Source organism: Amphibalanus amphitrite, unplaced genomic scaffold, assembly GCF_019059575.1.
Source record: "Amphibalanus amphitrite isolate SeventyFive unplaced genomic scaffold, NRLGWU_Aamphi_draft 000941F_arrow, whole genome shotgun sequence".
NCBI classification, from domain to species: domain Eukaryota; kingdom Metazoa; phylum Arthropoda; class Thecostraca; order Balanomorpha; family Balanidae; genus Amphibalanus; species Amphibalanus amphitrite.
The window spans coordinates 219,759-241,098 of NW_024882435.1; the positions used below are offsets into that span (position 1 = coordinate 219,759).

General features: G+C 51.1%; 1 protein-coding gene across 1 annotated transcript in view; it reads right to left on the bottom strand.

Moving 5' to 3' along the window:
- Positions 1–20,604, bottom strand: part of LOC122368359 (serine/arginine repetitive matrix protein 2-like) — a 32,698-nt gene extending 12,094 nt beyond the window's left edge. Inside the window, exons 1-3 of the mRNA XM_043342228.1 lie at positions 20,511–20,604; positions 5,189–5,339; positions 2,543–2,646 (exon numbers count right to left, since the gene is read on the bottom strand). Coding sequence (XP_043198163.1) covers positions 2,543–2,646; positions 5,189–5,317 — 233 coding nt within the window. The 5' untranslated portion in view covers positions 5,318–5,339; positions 20,511–20,604. The remainder of the gene's footprint in view (positions 1–2,542; positions 2,647–5,188; positions 5,340–20,510) is intronic.
- Between the last annotated feature and the right edge of the window lie 736 nt (positions 20,605–21,340).

Here is a 21,340-nt window from a genome sequence, read left to right on the forward strand (position 1 = left end):
TTTTATGGATAGCACAGTTCCATGAAGAAAAGATATATCCCCTCTCCAAAGAAGACCGCTCATCAAACAGTCAAACCGTTTTGGAGATACATGTCAACAAAAGTCATTACGGCGGCCGGTCGGGCCGAAAAGTTCAATTTTCCCAACTTCTGTTACGTTCCGTAACGAGTACGGTGGACGCTGCCAGTTTACGGCGGCTGGTTGCCAAATTTCAACTTCGTCTAGAAAAGTCGCAATGCTTGGGGAATCTTGAGAAATGTCTTGCTCATTACGGCCGTAACGGTTACGGCGTCATTACGGATCCGGTGTGAACCACGCATTAGTGTGTGGTAGTGTTTGGCGTCAAATGCTCAACCGTGCAGACATTACGCAGTTATAAACGTCATAATAAGTTCGGGAACGATTCATTCACTGAACTGCATGAACGACACCACCGCGAACCACACAGAAAGGACCTAACCGGGTCAGCAGATTCCAAGATCTCACCTCCACAAGATAATCCACCTCGCAGTCCAGGATAACCCGTCTGATACTTGGGCTAAGTCGCCAATTACCATGGCTAGCCCACCTTTGACCAAAGCTAACCCGTTTTCCACCCTGGCTAATCCTGCCTGCACATCAATCCAACATCGAACTGTACCCGCTACATTCAGCTCCACACGCCGCTATCTCTCTACCACAATGTCCGTATCGCCACTGCATTATTCTCACACATCGCAGCCATCGACAGCTCTATCACTGTAGTTACCATCCATGTTACCGCGGCCCCAGCTATGGCCTGCCGCGGTCTCGCCCGATCGCCGCCGCCACGACCGGCCGACCTGCGTTTGCCGGCGGCGTGACTCGTCCCGCCCTAGCCCGCAGACAGTTCGGTAGAGTTCAAAGCGCTCCACCCCGGCCCGACTCGGCCCACACATACGGGCAAAGGCCGGGCCGGGCGCCATGCCAGGCCGCAGCGCTCGGCCAGCGACCGGTGCGCTGTCGATGGGTAGCGTTGGCGGTGAGGTTGTCGGAAGTGGCTGCCGCTTTTACGGTGGATTTACAACAGCGGTAGATGAAGCAATGTGTAATGTCCGCTATCGATGATATCGCATAATCTCTTGCTCAATGTAGGCGCAACAGTGGTTTTCCAGGAAGAGTACACGTGATCAGTCATCTCAGCACTGCCACCTGTCCCTAACCATTGACCGTCCACCAGCCGGCATGGGTAGCGTTACGGGACCTCAGTGACCGGTCCCGGTCCTCCGCTACTCAGCAGTCTGAGCACGTTTGTCATCCATTGACAGCCGGTCGGAGCGTGCGTCCGTCCCTCTCCGCGAGCCATCCCGGCCTGTCCGACCCGTCCCGTTCTGTTTCACAACTTAACGGATCGCCCGGCCGTCGCCACCTCATCTCGCATTAATTTACATGATGTTGGAAAAACCCTACTCACTCACGCCTCCCCACACACAGAAGACTATTTATCATATTTTTCTGCTTTTTATCGTGGTGTGAGCCGATGCGAACCAAAGCGTAGAGGGGGTGTTAATTCACAATAACCTGACACAATTCGTTGCCGCGAGCACTAAATCGGGCCGTTCTAAGGTGCATTAGACACAGGGCGGGCGCGGGTGACGCGTCACCTCCGGGTTACCGCCGCACTGTGGGGACTTCGCCCCTCCTAGCACGACTTTACTCATGCGGCGGTACACCGCAGTCAGCTGACCGCCGCGGCGCCGGGCAGCGCGGCGGAGCGCTGGGAGCCACGCGACATCTTCTGCTTTGATGTCTCGTAGTAGCTGTTTGGGCAAAATTGGGCAAAAGATAAGAGTTGAATCCAATGCAGAATTTATGGGAGAATATTTTGATATGTGTTTCCACACGTAACCCCTGCGGCGGTACACCGCAGTCAGCTGACCGCCGCGGCGCCGGGCAGCGCGGCAGAGCGCTGGGAGCCACACGACATCATCTGCTTTGATGTCTCGTAGTAGCTGTTTGGGCAAAATTGGGCAAAAGATAAGAGTTGATTCCAATGCAGAATTTTTGGGAGAATATTTTGATATGTGTTTCCACACGTAACACCGCGTAACTCACTTTGTAAGGCTATGATTTGCCGAGTCAAATCTCCGAGACAAGTGGCATAGAAACATTTTTGCATTTCATTCAAAAATCATACCTTTGGATTGTTTTTCGAACTTTTTATGCATATGCTCGTCTTCCTCGTTAAATACAGATTGTAAAAACATGTCGCAACATCGAATTGGTGCTTGATTAAACGAGTGAGCAGGCGTTCCGTTGTCAAGTAATTTTTCGCCTTATCCTAGGAGCACGGTGCTAGTCAGCGCAACCCTTCACTTTGTGACGTATTTTGATGTATAAGTCATCATCTTTAAAGCGATTTAAGGTCGGATTCGGATACACTGAACAATTCTGCATAGAAAGCATATAAAGAAAGTGGAAATCAAAATACTCGTATTTGCCACTTATGTCGTGCTAGGATCGCAAAAGTCCCCACGGTGCGCCGGTCAGAGGTCAAAGGTCAGGGGTCAGGAGTCAGACTCACCTCTGCAGGTCGCCGGTAGGTCGCGCACCGGACGCGGCCACGCCCTCGCTCGGCAGACTGGCTGATATACGCAGCTTCTGACCGGGCACGCGGTCGGGCAGCACCTGGAAACGAAGAACGTGCGCGATCAGAACGAGCGATATTCACCAACCTATACAATCCGAGCCAGTCCAAGCTATGTCAAACGCTTTTACAGGCTACAGGTCACTGCGCCATCACATTTCTGACGTGAGTATCGCACTACGACACTCGTCAAGAACTTGGACAGAATGGTTTCCTCTCAGGGATGCCTGGGAAAGTCAGATGCTAATAAGTCATTACGTATGTGGACTAAGAGCACAATACACATTCAGCCGGCCGCCTAATGGTGCAGTCTTTTGTGTCGCCGTGCCATTAAGCTCGGCATTCACCTCAGTACGACTCTAATTCAGCTCCATCGCTCTGGGAGTTCAACCGTCGCGACTCATGGATAGCATCCGTCCCCAAATGTCAGGTCGGCTAGGCTTATGAGCAGAAGCCGTCTCCCAATAAGGAAACCGACTGCGGTCGCACAATTGGGTCCGGCGGCGCACCGCACGACTCGGTCACAAACAGGTGTCGCCGCCAGCGCGGAAGGAATGCGGCTGTTCCGCGCGGAATCCGCCCAGACCGCACCGCTGACCGACTGAGGGACCGGAGAACCGGACAGACGAGCCGGAGCTGACAGAGGGGCCCAACCGGCCGGATACGGCATTAGAAACCTATTGAGCGGTGCGGGCGAGCCGGCAGCGGATGCGCTTCTGCAGGCTTAGCGGTTGGCCGGTCGTGTTGTCAAACCTTCATGCGAAGGATTTGGTGTGAATTTGAAAGTTGCTATGAAGCCGATCCGCGCTGAGCTGACCGGGCCGACCGGACGCCGGCTCTGTGCGGGGTCAGAGGTGACGGTGGACATCCCGTGTGACGGGGTCACTCACATGACCTGCTGACGCCGAGCGGTGACCTGCTGAATGGGACCGGACGGCTGGCCGGCGGCAGCTCCGGTGGCAGCCCGGCCGGCAGCCTCGGTGGCCAGCCGGCTAGTTTGGGTGGTCCAAGGAGCGGTTAGGGTCATCTGTCTGATCCTCCCGTGGAGAGTTGATAACCGTCGATGGGAGGCGCGGCCGTCTGGATTAGGGAGCCAGGAGGGCGGCTACCCGGCCGTTACCGGATAATAATAGGACGCTCACTTCTGTTTTGGACCGGTTGTCTCACGCTGGATTTAGAGGAGCGTGTGAGGCACTCGCGTGACATACTTAGAACGGCCTGTGTGAGAAAGCTGTTTCCAAAATACTAAAATTTTCATGCCAGCAACATGAGGATACTGGTAACCATGATGCAAACATTTATTATTTATAATCAGGACCATTTGATTTGAGCGCCGACGTAACTAAGAAGCCACGGCTTTTTAGTTGTGTTGTTGTTTTAATTTAATTCTAAGTTAGAATATCAAACGTTATTTTTGCTTCTGAGATGATGAAGTCGACTTTGCGGGATTATGTATTAAAGACGCCAATCAAGATAAATTAAGCGATTAGAAAAGAATATTTAAAAGAAAAACATTTAGGAGGAAAAGGTGGAACATCACAAGTAACTTATCAATTAAACATGTTATCGAACGTTCCCGTGGGGTCAACTGACGCAGCATTCACGTCAGGCTTCATACATATTAATCGATCGACTATCGTGCCCCGTTGCCCGTATACCGTCTATATGCAAACACCCGCACGAAACGTGACCGCATTTGAACAATGCATAATGGCGGCGCGGGCCTGCAGTCCGGGGTGTGGGATCACAAGCACAGGGCGTGGCGCAACAGCCGATCATCGCAGCTGGATGTCATTAATGTTGTTTTCTCGCTATCAATGATTACCGACCATTCAAGGCAAACGGCTCATTACGCTCCTCCCACCAAACGCCCAACGCATAGTGGTTATGACACTGCGTTCAATGCGCTGTCGGTGGCATGCCGCTAGCCTCTAGATGTCTGGCGTAGCTCGAAGGCTGGAACGTTGTATGTCATTCATTGCATTATTGGCAGACAGGCGGACAATTTTACATTCGTGTGGCTTGTTTTGCCACTTTGCGACGCGGTTACCACCTCGTAAGTGGTGTCAGCAAAGGCGTGCTTTCTATCATATTATCTGCGGCTCTGTCTCTATCGTATCTCTATACATCGGCGGCTGCTGGATCTTGATACGCGCTGTTTTTGTACGTCCGCGTTTCGTAACGTGAAGGGTGAGCCACATGGAATGATGTTGTCATCACTTTACGAACGTGGCCCACAGTGTACCGTCACTGCCACCGTGAGGGTCTACTGTTGGACAGGTGCTAACGTAACCTAAAAAGACAGACTCACTTTTAAGAAACGCTTGAATCTTGTCAGCTGAAGTCTCTACATAGATGAGAAATTGTATGCCTGTTGGGTTGGCTAACTTTGACACAGCTGGGATGCTGCACAGTGCGAATAGAAAATGTGTGGCTTCAGTTCCCTAAATTTTGGGAGAACGACAACGGTTGAAGTTCTTATTTTCCCGATATGAAGCATGAGACTTTTCTCACCTGGTGATTTTCCAAGTCTTTCCTTATATGCTTTCACCAACTACCGAGTAGTTATCTCTCAGCACTCACCTTCACTGCCGGCTGGAGCGCCGGCGTCTTTCCATAGCCGAGCAGACGACCGGCGGTCCTCTCCTTCGGGATGGTCCGGGACCATCCTGGACCGAGCTCAGTGGCCGACTGCGAGTGGTGGTTTCCCATCGGACCGTGTCGGCGGTGACACCTGTCGAAAGGGGACATTTGTCAGTGAGTGCTACTAGGACGCGACAGTTAACTCATGCAATATGCATACGGCACACGAGGTTACTGATCAAGGCAGTGGAATCATCAGCTGTCCGAAACAATGTGTCATGAAGTACAGAATCGCTGCGGATATAACCAGGTGAGGACTGGACAATCAAGATGGTCTTCACAGACCAGATGATATTGAGACAACAGCTGCAAGTGCACAGCCAGGTAAACTTGTTAATTTCAACCAACACGGGACTTGCAAACCGTGAACGTCTATTTAGCAACTAGCTGTTGCGATAGTTCCCTACCCATTCGGACAGGTATATTATCATGAGCCAGGGAATTCCTTCATCCCTAAGGCGACTCCCTCTCACCAAACCCAGTGTGTAAAAGTGCAATCCTAACCACTATTGCAGAGTGGATGGTACCGCAAAGCATGCTTTCACGTTCTCTTTAGACGGTGTCGGACGCTGTCCGCGCCTGGTACTCCTTCTCTCGGCCATCGCCCGAAGTCCATTCACACGGATGGTGTCACCTCGGATGACAGCCCTCCTCTGGGCCACACCCCCACCACCATTGTGAAAGAGCCATCCCGGCCGGCACCAGACCAAAATGACCACAAATGTACCGCTGGCCGTGCGATCGTCACTTAATACAGGGCGGTCTGGACGGTCGCGGTGGGTCCAATTTGGTCCGATGACGCCCTAATGGCGTGATGACGCCCATCTGATGACGAGATGACGCCGTGCGGTGACGATTTGCGGTGAGAGAAGAGGCATTGAATAATAGTGTGTAGTCAAGACGAAAATTTTACCTCGCTAAACCAGACCAGAGCAAAAAAGGCACAAAAGAATTGTTTATCGCCAACCGCGGATGGTGGCACAGAGTTCACGGTACTGAAAAGGCACGAGTCCAGAAATGACCTAGGCTTCCATTTTTATGTGGAGTCATTGTTGTTTCTCACGTTTCACGTCATGATAGGCCTTTCAATGACAATGAAATGACAATGCAGAGAGCAGTGTCGTCTATATCACTATATAGTTTGGATTGCATTTGCTGTCAGAGAAAGCATTTCTCTTCGCTCCTTGAGACCACTAGGGAAACCATTAGTAGGTTCGGTATATAACTGAATCTCTCGTAAAAGACACAGGGAGATCGAGTTCCAGTGGCTGAATTTCCCATGTATCGAAGATACAGCTGCATTTCCCATGCATCGAAGACGTCTCTGCATGTGTTGACCACTGTCCCAGATTCCCGTGTGCAAGTTCTTGGATTTCACCCTGGTATTGCTGACCTCTTCTACTCTCTCCGAGCATCCATCGATGCCATTCACAGGTGTTTGGTGACCATTGGTTCGACCGGTGACATTTGGGTGTCTTCTCCACTCTCCACTGTCGTCTGATTATCGCCAATGCGCGGTCAGACGGCACGGGCCGTGCAGCTGACGCTGGGAGAGGCTGTCGGTCAAGGCTGAACGGCTCTCAGCAACTCATCAGGCGGGCTTGTTCTCTGCCATTCGATGGGTCGGGACAACGAACAAGTGGATTTGTTCTGTGCAGTTCGGCTGAATGTTTCACGAGCACATGTCTGACTGTCATGATGTCAAAACACATGATGTCTGTCTGTGCTCGCTGGCGGGAACCTAACTGGTCTGACAGTTTGATAGGGCATAGAACTTCAGACTTCGGTATTATGCTACATGCTGATTGTTGGTTCATCAGACTCGTTGGGCCGGGGCCCACAGACTAGCGACTCTGCGCGGAGCACGGCTGGAGCTTCGTGGCAATAAAAGCTGCGGAAGACGGCGCGGTTGTGGTCGCGGCTCCGACAGACCCGTTTTCAGGTCACAGTGCTCTGTGGTGAGTACCAGGGCGTGAGAGGTCGGCGAAGGCGGTACTTTGAACTGTGTGGTTATATCAGTGCTCTGGATCACGTTTTATATCGGTCATTTGTTCAGTAAAATGTAAATTATCATTATTCAGGCCTGGAGCTGGCTCATCACAGCGATTTCACAGCGGATGTGTCATTTGCGAGATGGAAGCGAGGCATGTTATAAATAAGGTATAATGAATATCAAATAGTGTAAACAACCACAGAGGAAACGGTACTTTTTTAGTTCGCCTCGCATTCAGATTAAACATTTAATCAATTTAGGAAATTTTGCACCATGTCACATTGATTTATTAGTCGTAATGTACCGTGCTTTTAGGTTTGATTTGTTTGTTTTCACATCTTTTTCGGTTATAACCGTCTTAGTAACCATCCATCAGCTCATCAGCAGCGCTCAATAACCATCGGTTACTAGATAGCCTAGAGTCATGGGAACATGGATATAGGTTTAGCCAACACAGTCACAGGCTTGTCAATAGGTGATTGACAACCACTTGCCAATGTTCAAATTTAAGGTGTGTGAAATATGAGCCAATCGTTCACCGCCCGACTATGTGCGCCCATGTGTTGGCCAATCGCGGACTGTGTGTTCCTGAATTGGGCAGTGAATTGCGTAAGGGGTGACAGGAAAGGTTACCTGTTTGGAGAGGAGCTAAGCGGCCGGGTGTCGTAACGCTATCGACACTGTATATCCAATGAGAATATCGAGACGCCCGGGGCTTTAAAGGTGTGTCTGGTGACATGGGTGGAATATTTCGGTTGTGGAATGAGGAATCATCGATGCAGCCGTCTCATGCAAACGGTATTCTTGGGGTTTGGAGAGAAACGGCGCCACTAGTTTTGTCTCGAAATGTTTTTGATCCTAGCATTCTTTGACATTCTATGCTTGGCATTCCAGCTTTTTTCCAGCTGCAGGGCCCTGCAGTGGTCTCGGCTTCGATTCGGCTCGTTAATTTGGATCGCTCTAATTGACAATGGGCAAAACTGCGTCAATCTCTAAACGGAGCCGATCAATTATTCCCAAACAGAAAAAAGCGTCAAAACAAGTTTCGAACGAGAGATTCAGGGGTTTTGAAACCAGTGTTAGGTATTCGACAGTCTGTAGACAAATACGGCCGTGTCTACTCTGCCCGGCCTCCGCCGTCTGCACGCAGCGGCTCACGTGCGGCCGTGTTCTGCGCCGCTGCGGTCCGGCGCCGGTCGGCGGCCGAGGCCGGTTTTTACCGCAGCTAGGTAAACACGGGGTACGCCGCGCTGGATCCCGCCTGCACCGGCTCACACCCCGTCCGAGCAGCCTGCAGCGACCGCCACTTTCACGGTGACTTGTCCCGATAATGATTTACTGGCGATAATCTTCACGTCAACAGTTAACCGGACCGCCAGCGCTTCCGAGCTTTATGGGAAGGAGGGAAGATGTGGCCAGAACTGGAAGCCAAATCTGCAATCCCGCTATAGCGGCGCATGGTAATTCTGGGAAAACACGTTGTCTTGTTTGTGGTAAAAATTAACTCACAGGCAATTCCTGAGATCTAATGCCAGTTATAGTTTCGTTCAGTGGGTTGGGTGGGGCTGATCACGGTAGTAAACAAGTAACGCGCCGGTCAAATAAGTTTGGGAACACCCTCGACCATGTATTCCAGGAAATCCTTGTGAGATAAACTACATTAAAAATACCCAGTAGATATAATGTCTTGTGCAGGCAAGGCCAATGACTGTGGTAGTTGATGCTCAATGGTATCCCGCACTCAGTTTGTACTCATACAGTTTCAATAAGAACGCCACAACCCAAAGTATAGTGTTTACCTGAGTCGCCTTGCGCGACTGTGCGTTCCGCTTCAGAGACCGAAGGGAATCAGTCTCACCGGGTGAGCTCGGGGGTTGTCGGCCCCGGCTCCTCCACTGAGCAGCGCGGCAGGTGCACCGGCTCATGAGTTGCGCCACGCGCCGGAACGGGGCCCGGGCGGCAATCAAACTCAGCCGGGTATGAAGACGCCGAGAGGGCGGGGTCAGGGGGCGATGCACCGACCGGCAAATGCTAGCGGGCGGGCCAGAAACGGAGACAGGGAGACGCAGAGACATGAGTGGAGGGAGAGACGGAGGGAAAATACTGGGACAGGGCAAAGAGAATTGGAAGATCATGATGGACGCGGAGATGGCGACTAATAATGTTGGCGAAAACAGGGGATTAAACTTTTTTTCACGCGAATGCGGTTAAGGCACTGCCACTAACGACAGCTTTTCGGCTTACTTTGAGAGAGCAGTATAGCCCAGAAGCTCTTTATAACAAGCATCTGAAGTAAGCTCACATGAGCAGTGAAACAATTTCGTGAGTCTGCACAATCCCGGAAGACCACCACAACTCGTCCTACTGTTTTCAGAACACGGCGACCGTCACGACTGCCGAGCCAGCTCAGCGCTGAGCTCCCGGCCGTCTCCCTGGCCGCCGTGTGTCCCTTGCCGCTCAGCGTGCGAGTTGAGTGGCCCGTGACAGCTGTCGGGGCCGACAGACACCTGTCAGACGCCTATCTGTTCTTCCATTCCCTCTATCCATGCAGGTGGCGGCGGCGGCGCCGCTCTGCGGCCGGTCCCGCGGCAGTAACCGGGACTTTGACCCGCCGCGCCGCTGCGCCGCCGCCGCCGCCGCTCGCCGCCGCCGCCGCCGCCGCCGCCGCCGCCGCCGCCGCTCGCTGCCGCTCGCCGCCGCAGGCCCGGTGGTCTGCGGTCGGTGCAGTTGCCAAATGCGATGGCCGGAAGCTGCTTCATGTGCGCTGAGGCGAAAACGAACTCCCTGAGGGAAGGCTGAATGCACAAAAATAGAATTCTCGTAGAGCGATAAGCGTTGATTCGCAAATTCTCAGTGGAACGTAACCGCGGCCGAGTGTCTCCTATTTTAACGATTTCTGGCACCATTTTCACATTTTTGTGAAGTTAGAAAGTAACTGCCACGTCAGTTAGGTATATGAATGAGGGTTAACGCTAAGAAGCAATGCGCTCAGTAGCGGCGGAACACCCTCAATTAAGGGGGGGGGGGGGGCACTGCCGACTTTTGGTCCCATTCTTTCCATGCAACGCCCATAGGGCCAATGTTAAAATGCCAAAATCAAAGGGGGCACGGTGCCCCGGTGCCCTCCCTGTTCCGCCGCCTATGCATGCCCTGACAGAAGCTGACTGCATTTGCGAAGCCTGCAGTGATGAATGGTGCCCCGTTGCAGGCGAAACTGCAAAGGCTAGAATTTTAACTTTTTCATTAGGTACCTTTGTTTTTTGTTGTTGCTAAACTCACGTCCTCCACAAGACAACTGGTGGAAAAACTGTGAAGTCAGATCAAAGGCCGACCTTGCTACGCACATCGGAAGGTAAGGATCAACGTTTAATAACCCGCGCCGGGCCGGGGGGGGGGTGTTTGAACACCCCCCCCTGCCGTTTTTCGCAGATATCTCTAAAACGGCGGCGCGGAGCGCCGCCGTTTTTGGCACACCTGTTCGTACATCTTTTCCGCACATGTTGTGAAAATTTCAGACCCAGGTCGCCTTAGGTCAGGTCACCAGGTCACGCCAAGTGACCTCACCTCAGAAAAAATAAGAATGCTCGTCATAGCTACACCGATTGATCGATTGCCTTGAAACTTTCAGCGATTGATTAGAGCAACAGTATCTATAAAATGTATATCTCGGAATTTTGATATCGGTGACCTAAGGTCAGGTCAATTTTGCGGCCTCTCCATTATAAGTCAATGGGAGAAAATTGAAAAGCGTCTGTTTTGCACGAACGCCATTCTAGACACTCTCAAACATCGAGATGTAGGTAAAATTGACACACTGAACCAGAAAATGGCAACCGTGACCTCTCGTTATGTCCCCGAGGTCATCTCAGGTCACGAACAGAATCTAACAGTTTTTCGCTAATAACTTCTGATAGAGGCGTCCTAGAGCGCTGAAAACGCCTTAGATGTGTTCGGCTCGACGTTGCAGATCGACTGATATGCAACATGACCTTTTCCGGTCAGGTCATGACCTTGACCTGAGGTCAAATTTTCAAGTTGACCTTTCAAGGTCAACTTATAGTTCATTCGACGCGTCTCGACGAGAGGAACACGATGCTGGCAAAAGTAATGTCATTGCTCTTTTGAGTCAAAAGTTATCGCCGAAAAACCGATTTTCGTAAAAACAGCTATTTTTGGAGTTTTTGTCCTCTGGAGGCTAAACCGTTGACCTGAGGTCAAATCTGAGAACATTACTCAGAAAGGCCTGTAAAAGGGCTATCGAATGCGCTTTTCCGCGGCGCTGTAGCTCTATCGGTTCCCGAGATAGCCGTTGGCAGTTTCCAAAATGTTGAAATAGTCAACATTTTACCTTTGGTGACCTCTGGTGACCTGACCTTTGACCTGACCCAAAAAATGACCGAAGTGTTTTCGTCCTTATTTTGGACGTTCTTTCGATTGCCGCTTACCGCGTGTCGCTACGTGGCCCAGGAGCCGAGTTAGAAGGGGGGGTGTTCAGACACCCCCCCGGCCCGGCGCGGAATCTCAGAGCACCGGCCCGGCGCGGGTTAAGTTAAACGTTTACAGTTTAAAAATGGCACTTCCCACTCTCTCCCGCAAGGCGCAAGTTAGAGAAAGTATGGCCGTTTAGTGCTGATCCTCTGTGTTACAGAAAAAGATTGTGTGACGATTGTACATTTTACAAGTCAATTTACGGAGGGATGGCGAAACTTCCTGCGGCTATCTAGTCAAGATTGTTATCTCAAACGTTATCAGTGATACTGCCCTGACTACTTACGCAGTGGAGTGGTCACTTATTCCAACATCCATTTTACAAAACATCTACCACCCTTTTACACCCGCATTCCGTACTCAAGTGGCCCGCGAACGTATGCAAAGCTTGCGGAACATTACAATGAATAGCATACTTGATTGGCTTACCGCCTTCGCAATCACCTCGCCCTAAATGCTGACTCGACAGGTCGGGGCGGGTGGGCCGGCGGTGACCCGCTCAATTGTCGCTGGTAACGACCGGCGGTGACCTGGTCAGCCCACTCCACCGCCCGGTCACCGTCGCTCCATAGATTCGGACCGTTTCGCCGTGTCACTCTGGTCAAATTAGACCAAATGTGGTCACAGCGCTGGAGCGGCGTGCGGGCACGCAACTGTGCAGAAAACGCCGAACAGCGGGACATCGGAATAGAGGGACAGTGGGATAACGGGACTGTGGGTACAAGCGGGCATTGAGACAACACGACAGCGGGACAGTCGGATAAAGGGCATAGAAGGACAACGAGACTTCGTAACGTTGGGATAAGGCATGTTGTGTCCTAACTCATCGAACACACATTCATACATAAGTGCACCGATGAATGAGGGTGTATTCATAACTGGGCATGAATCAACACTCTGCAGTGAAATGCATCACTTCATATTGAGCTAAGAAGCATCCGGAGTTTGTGATCCCACGCTATCTAGTGTCTGGTTTTCTTTTACTGCATCTGACGGGTTCAAGTGATATCTCGTCAGCAGAGAAAACAGCACGGTACTATGAGAAGGATCAAGGTAATCCTGAGAAAATTCAGTCATCCGGGGCAGGATAAAACTGCTTTCGAGTCTCGTAAATGACACGGAGGCTCCTACCTCTCCTCTTTCTCTTTTTATCGTCAGAAGTGATCTGAGCTTCATGGGAAAATGGTTATTTGGTGAACTCGCGCGTCGCGAACAACTCAGTAATCAGATCTTCATGTGAAGTCAGAATACGAAATTCACTTCCTTCATTTACAAATAACTAAGCCCATCATAAAGTCATCTCCATTCTGTTCACCTAGGCGACTTCAAATCTTACCGGCACCGCTTTCGGTGCGCGCAATTGTCGGCGGGTCATTATTCAAGGTTGCATCAGCCTCTCAAAGCCACTATTCCCTGTGACCCTTCCTCGGCACGCGAGCAAGACAGTCGCAACAATTGGGAAACCGCTGCACCGCTCGCATCATTACCCCCACACTTCCGCCGCTGGCTCCCGTCATAAGCCACAGAGCCACACACGCCGGCAGGCTCAAAAACCACTCGGAACTATCGTCACTAATTATCCCATAATCTACTTTCTTTTCCGTCTGGCGGCGCGGATCGTTGAGGTCGCCGTGTCGTCACCGTCGTGGGTCGCGCCGCTCAGAGGTCAGGTCAGACCCGTCGGGATCCGGACGGGTTCGGTCTAACACTAATGGACGACGAGTCGTCAGAGTTGTGCTCGAGGACAGGAGGAAATGGTGTGCTGGGTAGGGCAACGGGTAGCGCTTCCGTTGGACTAGTGCGATATGCGATAGTGCGGTATTGGGGCCAGATGGCAAACGAGAGAAGCTAAACTTTACTCAATACTTACATCTCCAAGAGAAACCCACACTCTACGGTTTTTTACTCACGCTTAGAACAAGGTACTGCAGGTAGGTATGTGAAGTGCAATCGTGAGAAAAAACAGCTTACGAAACTTACACATCGCTATTCGTATGCTAGCGAGGGAACGGGCCTGTCATCTAGTTAATTTATCAATGTAGTGGTCACTAGTAAAGTCGGTGTTTGGCGCCGGGCACTTACAATCACCGTTGTTCATAATGGCACAGGAAGCGCTGCTCCGCCTCTGTGAAAGTGCCGTCAGTAATGGAACGTACGGGGAGGAGCTGGGCTCGCTCCAGAGCCATTTCTCAAGTACCTGCGACATAAGTTCCGGTGCCGTTTTGTCAAACCGAGACGCCTGGAAATCAGAGCGGACACCGTTTTCGAAAAGTGATGTTTAAGCGTTCGGGTAATTATCAGACTTACTAACGCCAAAGTTTTGGTTGTGGCCATAGAACGATAAATTAAGGACAGCAACTTTAGCGAAAAACTTTTTTATTTTTTGTACTTGAAACCTCAGTAGGTATCATGGCACACTTCTTACGAAAACTTTAAGATTATAACAAATATCACGACGTTTTCTTTTACATTTCACGTATATTATCTAAAAAATTAAATAACGTGCATCTTCATGCATACACCTGGAAGGTAATTACCTATGCTTTTTTCTCTTACATGCATTTTCCAATAATCAATATCGCCACGCCACTTCATAGATATCAATCAATAATCTCAAATCCATTTTCGCGTAGCCCAAGTCATATAACCACCCACCGTTCCCATCCATGGCTACCCGGCGTGGCTTCCGTGTTGTTTAATTTGAACAGCGGTCCATCACTGATCAGACAGGCTGGGACGCTCCCTACATCGGACATCACGCGGGGTCAGGGCGGCCTGGGCCTCCGGCCGCAGGAATTCCGCCGGCGCACCGCGCGCCCGCACAACGGTACCCTGCGTCCGCTCAGTATGGAGAGGGGTCGAGTGGGGCGGTGCGGCGACGCCAACGGTCATTAGACAGTACCGCAGGACGCCGGAGAGCGTCCAGTTATTCATAAAGAAAGTCTAGCAAGCATACCACTGCACGCTAGAGCAGATTCGAATTCTGTCAGAGCCAGGACATGGAGGACCTTAGCCAGGACAGCAGGGCACTAGAACGCGTCCTTCCACCGATGGAGTGCGGCTTACGGAGGCCCATCGGTGGATCTGCTGCGGTACGACAGAAAACGGAGAATGCAGTGTCGTTCAGTCCAGCTTTTCGATAAAGTCATCAGCATACCTAAGCATTGAAACGATGGATAACTCGTTATAACTTATACTGAGTAATTCCCAACAAAATGTTTCAGACATTTTTAAAATGGATGATTGGTCCAAATAAGATCGCCCAGATCACCATAAATCACATTTCAGGGTGCATCTATATCGGCTCAATCATTCGGACAATCACACAAAACAGCTCTGACCCCACAAAAACTGCGACCACATTCTTTGGCGGCCCTGCGGCTCCAATATCCGTTCGTCCCCGGTTGGCGCTCATCCATTCATGCATGTAATCCAGCCGAGTCCTGGATCGAGCGGTCAATTAGTATTATAGCCGGCCGAATTCGGTACCCGCTGTCCGGTATTGCTCGCTGCGGGACGCCATCCGATCCATCCTAATTCGGCGGTGGGCCGCCGGCCGCGGGCCGACCCAGAGAGCTGACCCGCGCGGCCGTCGCTCGGCTGCACCGGCCGGCCGGGCGCGGCGGCCCGGCCCGGCTGGTGAGCGGAGTGGACCTCGGAGCGGTGTGGTAGGCTGCCGGGCCGCTCAGTGGTCGACGGAAGCACGCCGAATGGTCAGATTCATCTCCCGCTGGGTCTGACCAGGTTCGGACAGTGCGGTGACCGACAGAAGAGTAACGGTTCGGCTAACTTTTGATTAAATAACGGGATGTCCAAATACAATGTTTTTTTTTTATAAAGAGCATCGACTCAGACTGCTCAAATCTTATAGTTTGAGTTGATTCTGATATTTAGCGAGAGGAACCCATTTGATTTTAAGTGAACACTTCCACTCGAAACTATTTTGAAGGAGACTGAAGGTCAAAATTACGCAAGTTGCAGTAGGTACCCCACCCTTCTACATTACGTCGGGGTCCCACGCTGCATAATCCGCTCAATACCACCCTAAATCCACTACTGTGCAGCAACCTTCCCATGCTTCCGAGAAACAGCCTTCAGCTCCGGCCGTGCAATGTGCTGCGCACGACACTCGCTCAGCCAACTACACGGGTCATTACTGGCCTGCATGACCGGTATCGCACGGGCCATTTGACGCCCGGAACATCGCCAAGAAAAAACGCCAAACTTGGCTTTTATGCTTGCTGGGCCACTGAGCACCAGCGAGAAGCGATCATAAATATTGCGGAGCGAAGCGCCACTCCGTGGCGTTTCTGACTCGGTCGAGCGACTTCGTCACATGACCAATATACCTGACCGGCGGAATCTGTGAACTTGTAATAGCTTCCGGTATTGCAGCGGGTAAATCCGAGTCGGGTGTTTTAGCCATACAATACTCAGATATGCCGCAAATAGATTGTGGCGTTGTTCGAAACACAATGAACGCCTGACATCCTTTACACAGCCAAAGGGAGCTGAGTGTTTCGATTAAGCGCCCCTGTTTCCGCTTGTTAACACGACCAAACAATGATGCTGGTGCTTGGCTGTGCAACCATATCCGCAAAACGGGGGCGATTTGCTGCCGTCTGTTGTTCTGCAAGGTATAGGCATATCAGAAACATGCGTGCTGGTAAGTATGAATTGGCCATGTCTGCTTTCTGCACGAAATAATGGAAAGCTAGGCCATGCTAAGTGATTGACGTTAGCATTCCGCAATTCCGGTAAAAGGGTTGCCGATATTCAATCGCAGTCTGCAACAGGAAATATCAAATATGAACAAAACGGAAGAGAGAGAGAGAGAGAGAGAGAGAGAGAGAGAGAGAGAGAGAGAGAGAGAGAGGGAGAGAGAGGGAGAGGGAGAGAGAGAGAGAGAGAGAGAGGGGGTGAAGAGAGACCGGAGGTGACGTCACATGAACACTGAAAACTTTTTTACCATTTCCTGAAGGGTAAACCCGCCATAGCATGGTAGCTTGACACACAGACGTTTTTTACCACCTTCCAGATGGTAAATTTTACTCTTTCATGAAGAGTAAACTCGCCAGGGAGGGGTAACATGACACACAGACGTTTTTTACCATCTTCTGAATGGTAAACTCTTTTGATTTACTCTTGCCTAGAGTGTAACATTTTTTAGGTTACACTCTTTAAAAGGGTAAATCTTAAACGGAACCCTTTTCTAGGGAGTAACGCATCATCTACTCTGTGCTTTACCCTCCTACAGAGAGTATATTCTTCTGGCCTACCCTTTGTCACATGGTAATGTTTACTCTTTCCTTTAGTGTAAACCCCCCAGAGGATGGTAACAGACTCACAGACGCTTGCTTCAGAAGCTTCACGAAGCTTCTGTTAACCGGAGCTCACCAACAAAAAAACATGCTTCAAGAGCAACAATGTATATTTGGCTTCCGTACAAACAATACGAGGGGCACACCAGCCATGAACATTGTGAGACTCTTCACTTATAAGAATTTATACGAAGCGTTCAGCAATGCACAAGCGGTAAATAAACACCACGATACAACTTGAATGCACTTTGAATGTGAATACAAGACATTCAGCGCCCTCATATTGGATAAGGCACAGCGCACAATATTTGAATAGAGCGACGGCGTTCCTGGGTGGTCGCCCGTCTGCGTGAGATAATGAGACTGGATCACTACAGTGCAAGGCTTTTTCAAAGTCACCAACAAAATGCATAAACTTGTAGCATCACAACAAAATTAATGTACGTACTCACAACCTAGGCCACGTGGCCGTGCACGGGGTCCTGTTAACCAGGTCAAATTAACACCACTCAACGGCATGCAATGCTCTAGCACATCGGTACTTACAATAAAATGTCCACAGAGGCTCTATAGGCGATGAACAACACGCAAGCACAATCACCAACGGCCACGCCGCGCGGCACCGAGACACTGCTCACATCCGCTCTCGGAGACCAACGGCCGAAAACTGACAGATGCGCGCGGCCTTCAAACCGCAAACGGCCGATCTCGTTTCTGATTGGCTGAGTGATTCCATTTCAAATATCATCTTCACGAGGGTAAACAAGATCCACCCATGAAACGACTATCTGTACACGAGTCACGATACCCAGAAGGAAAGAGTTTTCGTGATGTTCTGGATCGCGAGAGTAATATTGATATTTACATGGTAATAATACTCTTCGCTGGCGAATAAGTTCATATTAACCACGTACCGTTACTATGCACATAATGGTAGCAAAGAGTTACCCTTTCAATATACTCTTATCTTGCTGGTTTGATGAAAATGAACCCTCCAGGAGGTAGTAAAAAGGTTTTGAGTGAACGGCCACACAACCCAGGAAGACTGTCTTGCGTGTCTGTGTGCGGATGCTCCGATAATGTGCTGTGACCCTGGAGCGGGTGCTCCGATATAATGACCCTGGAGCAGGTACTCTGATACAGTGACCCTGGAATTACCATAGGGCAGTGACAGCCGCCCCGCGGGCCAGGAACGGACCGCCACGCTCCCTGTGCATGACACTCACCGAGTCAGGAGAGCGGGCGACCCATCCCAGCGCGCACGGCTCGCCGGCCATCTTATTAAAGACAAGTGAAGCATGTATGAGCGGAAAATGAGCCGGCTCGCTGTATTCCAAGACGCAGGTGCCTTGTGCGCCGAACAATGCCAGAACGCCGGGCCCCGCTGAATATCCGGCGCGGTGACGGGGGCTGCTCAGAGGCGTGGCCACGGTAGTCACGGATGCGCGATATGAGACCCGTGACTGATTCAACAATCAACATGGAGGTCTGCTGTGGTAGGTATCAGGCATGATTACCGGCATCCGTCTCTGCAGTCACGGCTAGTTAGATGTAATAGTGTAATTGCACTATCGGTCTCTGTGAGACCACCCATGACAGGTTTCGGTGAGGTTAATTGGCCGCGGGGCAGTTTTGGAGTGACGTTACTTTTCTTGGAAGAAGTTTAACTAACGGTGTTTTATCATACCATGTTTTGGTTTGATTTTTAAATATGGTGTACAGAAATATTTTGAAAAAATCCCATATTAGTGGAGGACGACAATGTAGAAAGTATTGATTGTTAGGCCTAGGGTCCATTTGATAAAAAAAAAAACAATGCAATCCTCCAGCCGGGTACCAGGTTTTGCAGTGTCCTTTAGTACCATTCTGAGCTTGTTTGCGAGTGTCTCATCCCTTGAAGCATCTCAGACGGACGGAGCCGTATTAGAGCTGGCAGCTTCAGGCTCTGGCGCCCACAAAACAGCGTGAGTCGCAGCAACAACACATCGCCTCCGTGGCAAACAGATGCCAATCACGCTGACAAATCGCTGTGCTCACCATCTGAGCGGCAAGATAGTCCATCAGAGGAACACGTGCCGGGTAACGCACGCTCAAGAAGTGATTGATTTCACCATCGCCGCCCCGTACCGAGAGCGGCTCCGTTTGCTCGAGCTATGAACGACCCCAGTCATGACCGGGCACAGGTCGAGAGGCGCATAACCGCGCACGACAGGCCTTTAGCCATCGCTGGCCGCCGGTTTAACTGCCCCCGCGCCACATCGTCAACCGTTCGCCGGTACTCCGAGACGGCCGTCAGCCACGGTCTTCCGCACGACCCAGGGCCGACCCGCTCTCTGGGACGTGCCTGGCAGCCTTCCAGACCCGCTCTGCAAACTGACCTCGCCGCAACGCCGGCAAGACGATGAGCGCCCGTCTTCTCCCGGTGAGGTCGCGGGATACCGCCCACCGCGCACACATCCAGTGGCCTTGTGAGACGTTCCAGCAGGCTGCGACGCATGACGCGGGAAGCTCGGCACACGAAACGGCACGTGAATGACACCCGAAAACAACATGCTGGAAAACAACCGCGACCGAGCCGACCGCGCTACCGCCGACGGACATTAGCTGATGGCGTGTCGAATTGCGATACCACCGACGCTACCGACCGCGGGGGCACGGGAAGGGGATGGGGGGGGGGGAGGCGGACGGATGTGAGACTAGCCTTGACTTCGCCGTAATATATGCTGATCTTGACACCTGGCCTAACACATTAGAATATGAATGTCGTTTGTTCTAGAGGTGGAATTGACCCCGCGTCGGTCTCACACCGTCAGCTACATAAATGAATCACTGCCTTTCTGTATTTGATCTGTTCCATACTTCCATAGGCATTTCTGGTCAATGCTGAACATCAATAAATGATCTTATGGATGGTCCTAAATGAGCTGGCACACCCGTTTGGCACGTCCTTATAATGCAAATGCCGATGTCTGGTAACGTGTTTGACGTCTCGATCTGCGACGTTTCGAAATAAAAATGATGCGGTGATAATTCGAGACAACTGTCCCGAGTGCATGAAAAGGTGCAAGTTTGTGAATTGCCACTCTCGACGTCTAGCATTGTAAATTGCGATGCTTAAAACCTTTGCATTTAGGAAATTCTCTGTTCCATAAGTGTGCCCTTAATGCTTAGAGATAGGGGTTTTTATTTTTTACAAGTTCGGTATATTAGTCCGATTGTAGCAGCCGTAGCAGCTACCTACACATAAAGCCGTATCGTGCTACTTTCAAGCAATTTTCGCATTAGTGACATTCTGCCATCGGATATTTCTAATGTGCTTGATAGATTTTTAATAAAAATTATGTTATTTTGCAGTATTCATCGAAATCAAAACAGTTGCCGACTGCCGTGCTATCCTTCTGGCACCTAGCAACTGCAGTAAACCCTGCAGGCCCAACCACCCTCACTGCGCCCCACTCACCTGGTCCACCACCGTTGACCGGTCGTCACCTCAGACCTGTCACCGTCACCCGTCACACAGTCCGCACCGCTCCTCACCCGGCCGGCGCCGGCGCTGCACTGGCCCGGCGCTCCGCCCGGCGCACCGCGCGCCCGGCGCTCGGCCGCCCGTTCTTGTTCTGGGTCACCCGCGGCGGTCGGCCGACGGCTGCGACGCTACCCGGGCGACGATCCACCGCGAGAAGACCGGCTGGGGGCAGCCGAAACCACGATCGGCATCCCGCCGGTGCCGTCGGCGATGGTTTCACTCTTCATGGAGTGCGCCGCGCCCCGGCGTGGCGGTCACTTTTTAGCCGAGCCCCGGGGGTGGCCGCCCGCCGCTCGTGCTGCAGTTGGCTTTCTCTGGGTGGCGCAGCCGAGTCTCCCGGCAGGGATAAGGATCGCCGGAGAAAAGGTGTCTGGATGAGGCCCCTCCCGAGTCTTCATAAGGCGAGAAAAAAGTGTTTTGAAGCGTCCCCAGACTGATGTGGAGATGCCGGGTGATGTATTTGAATCTTATTGTTATGAGGTCGTTTGTATTCAGTGGCGAAATGATGAAGGAAGCCGTATTGGCTTTTAAGGAAGCTGGTCCAGAATATATCTAAACTCACTTTCAGTATTTCAAAACGTCTGCCGACCTCCTTTATACTAGCAGAGTGGAGACCGTGTGGGCTTCAATGGTTTGCAGATCTTTTTAAGCGGTCTATTGTTTTTCTGTTATCAGTCTCTGAATTCTGATACTTAATAACTCTACATTTTGCGACTCCTACTTTATATAATAAAATTCGGATATAAATATGTTTCTATCTCTAT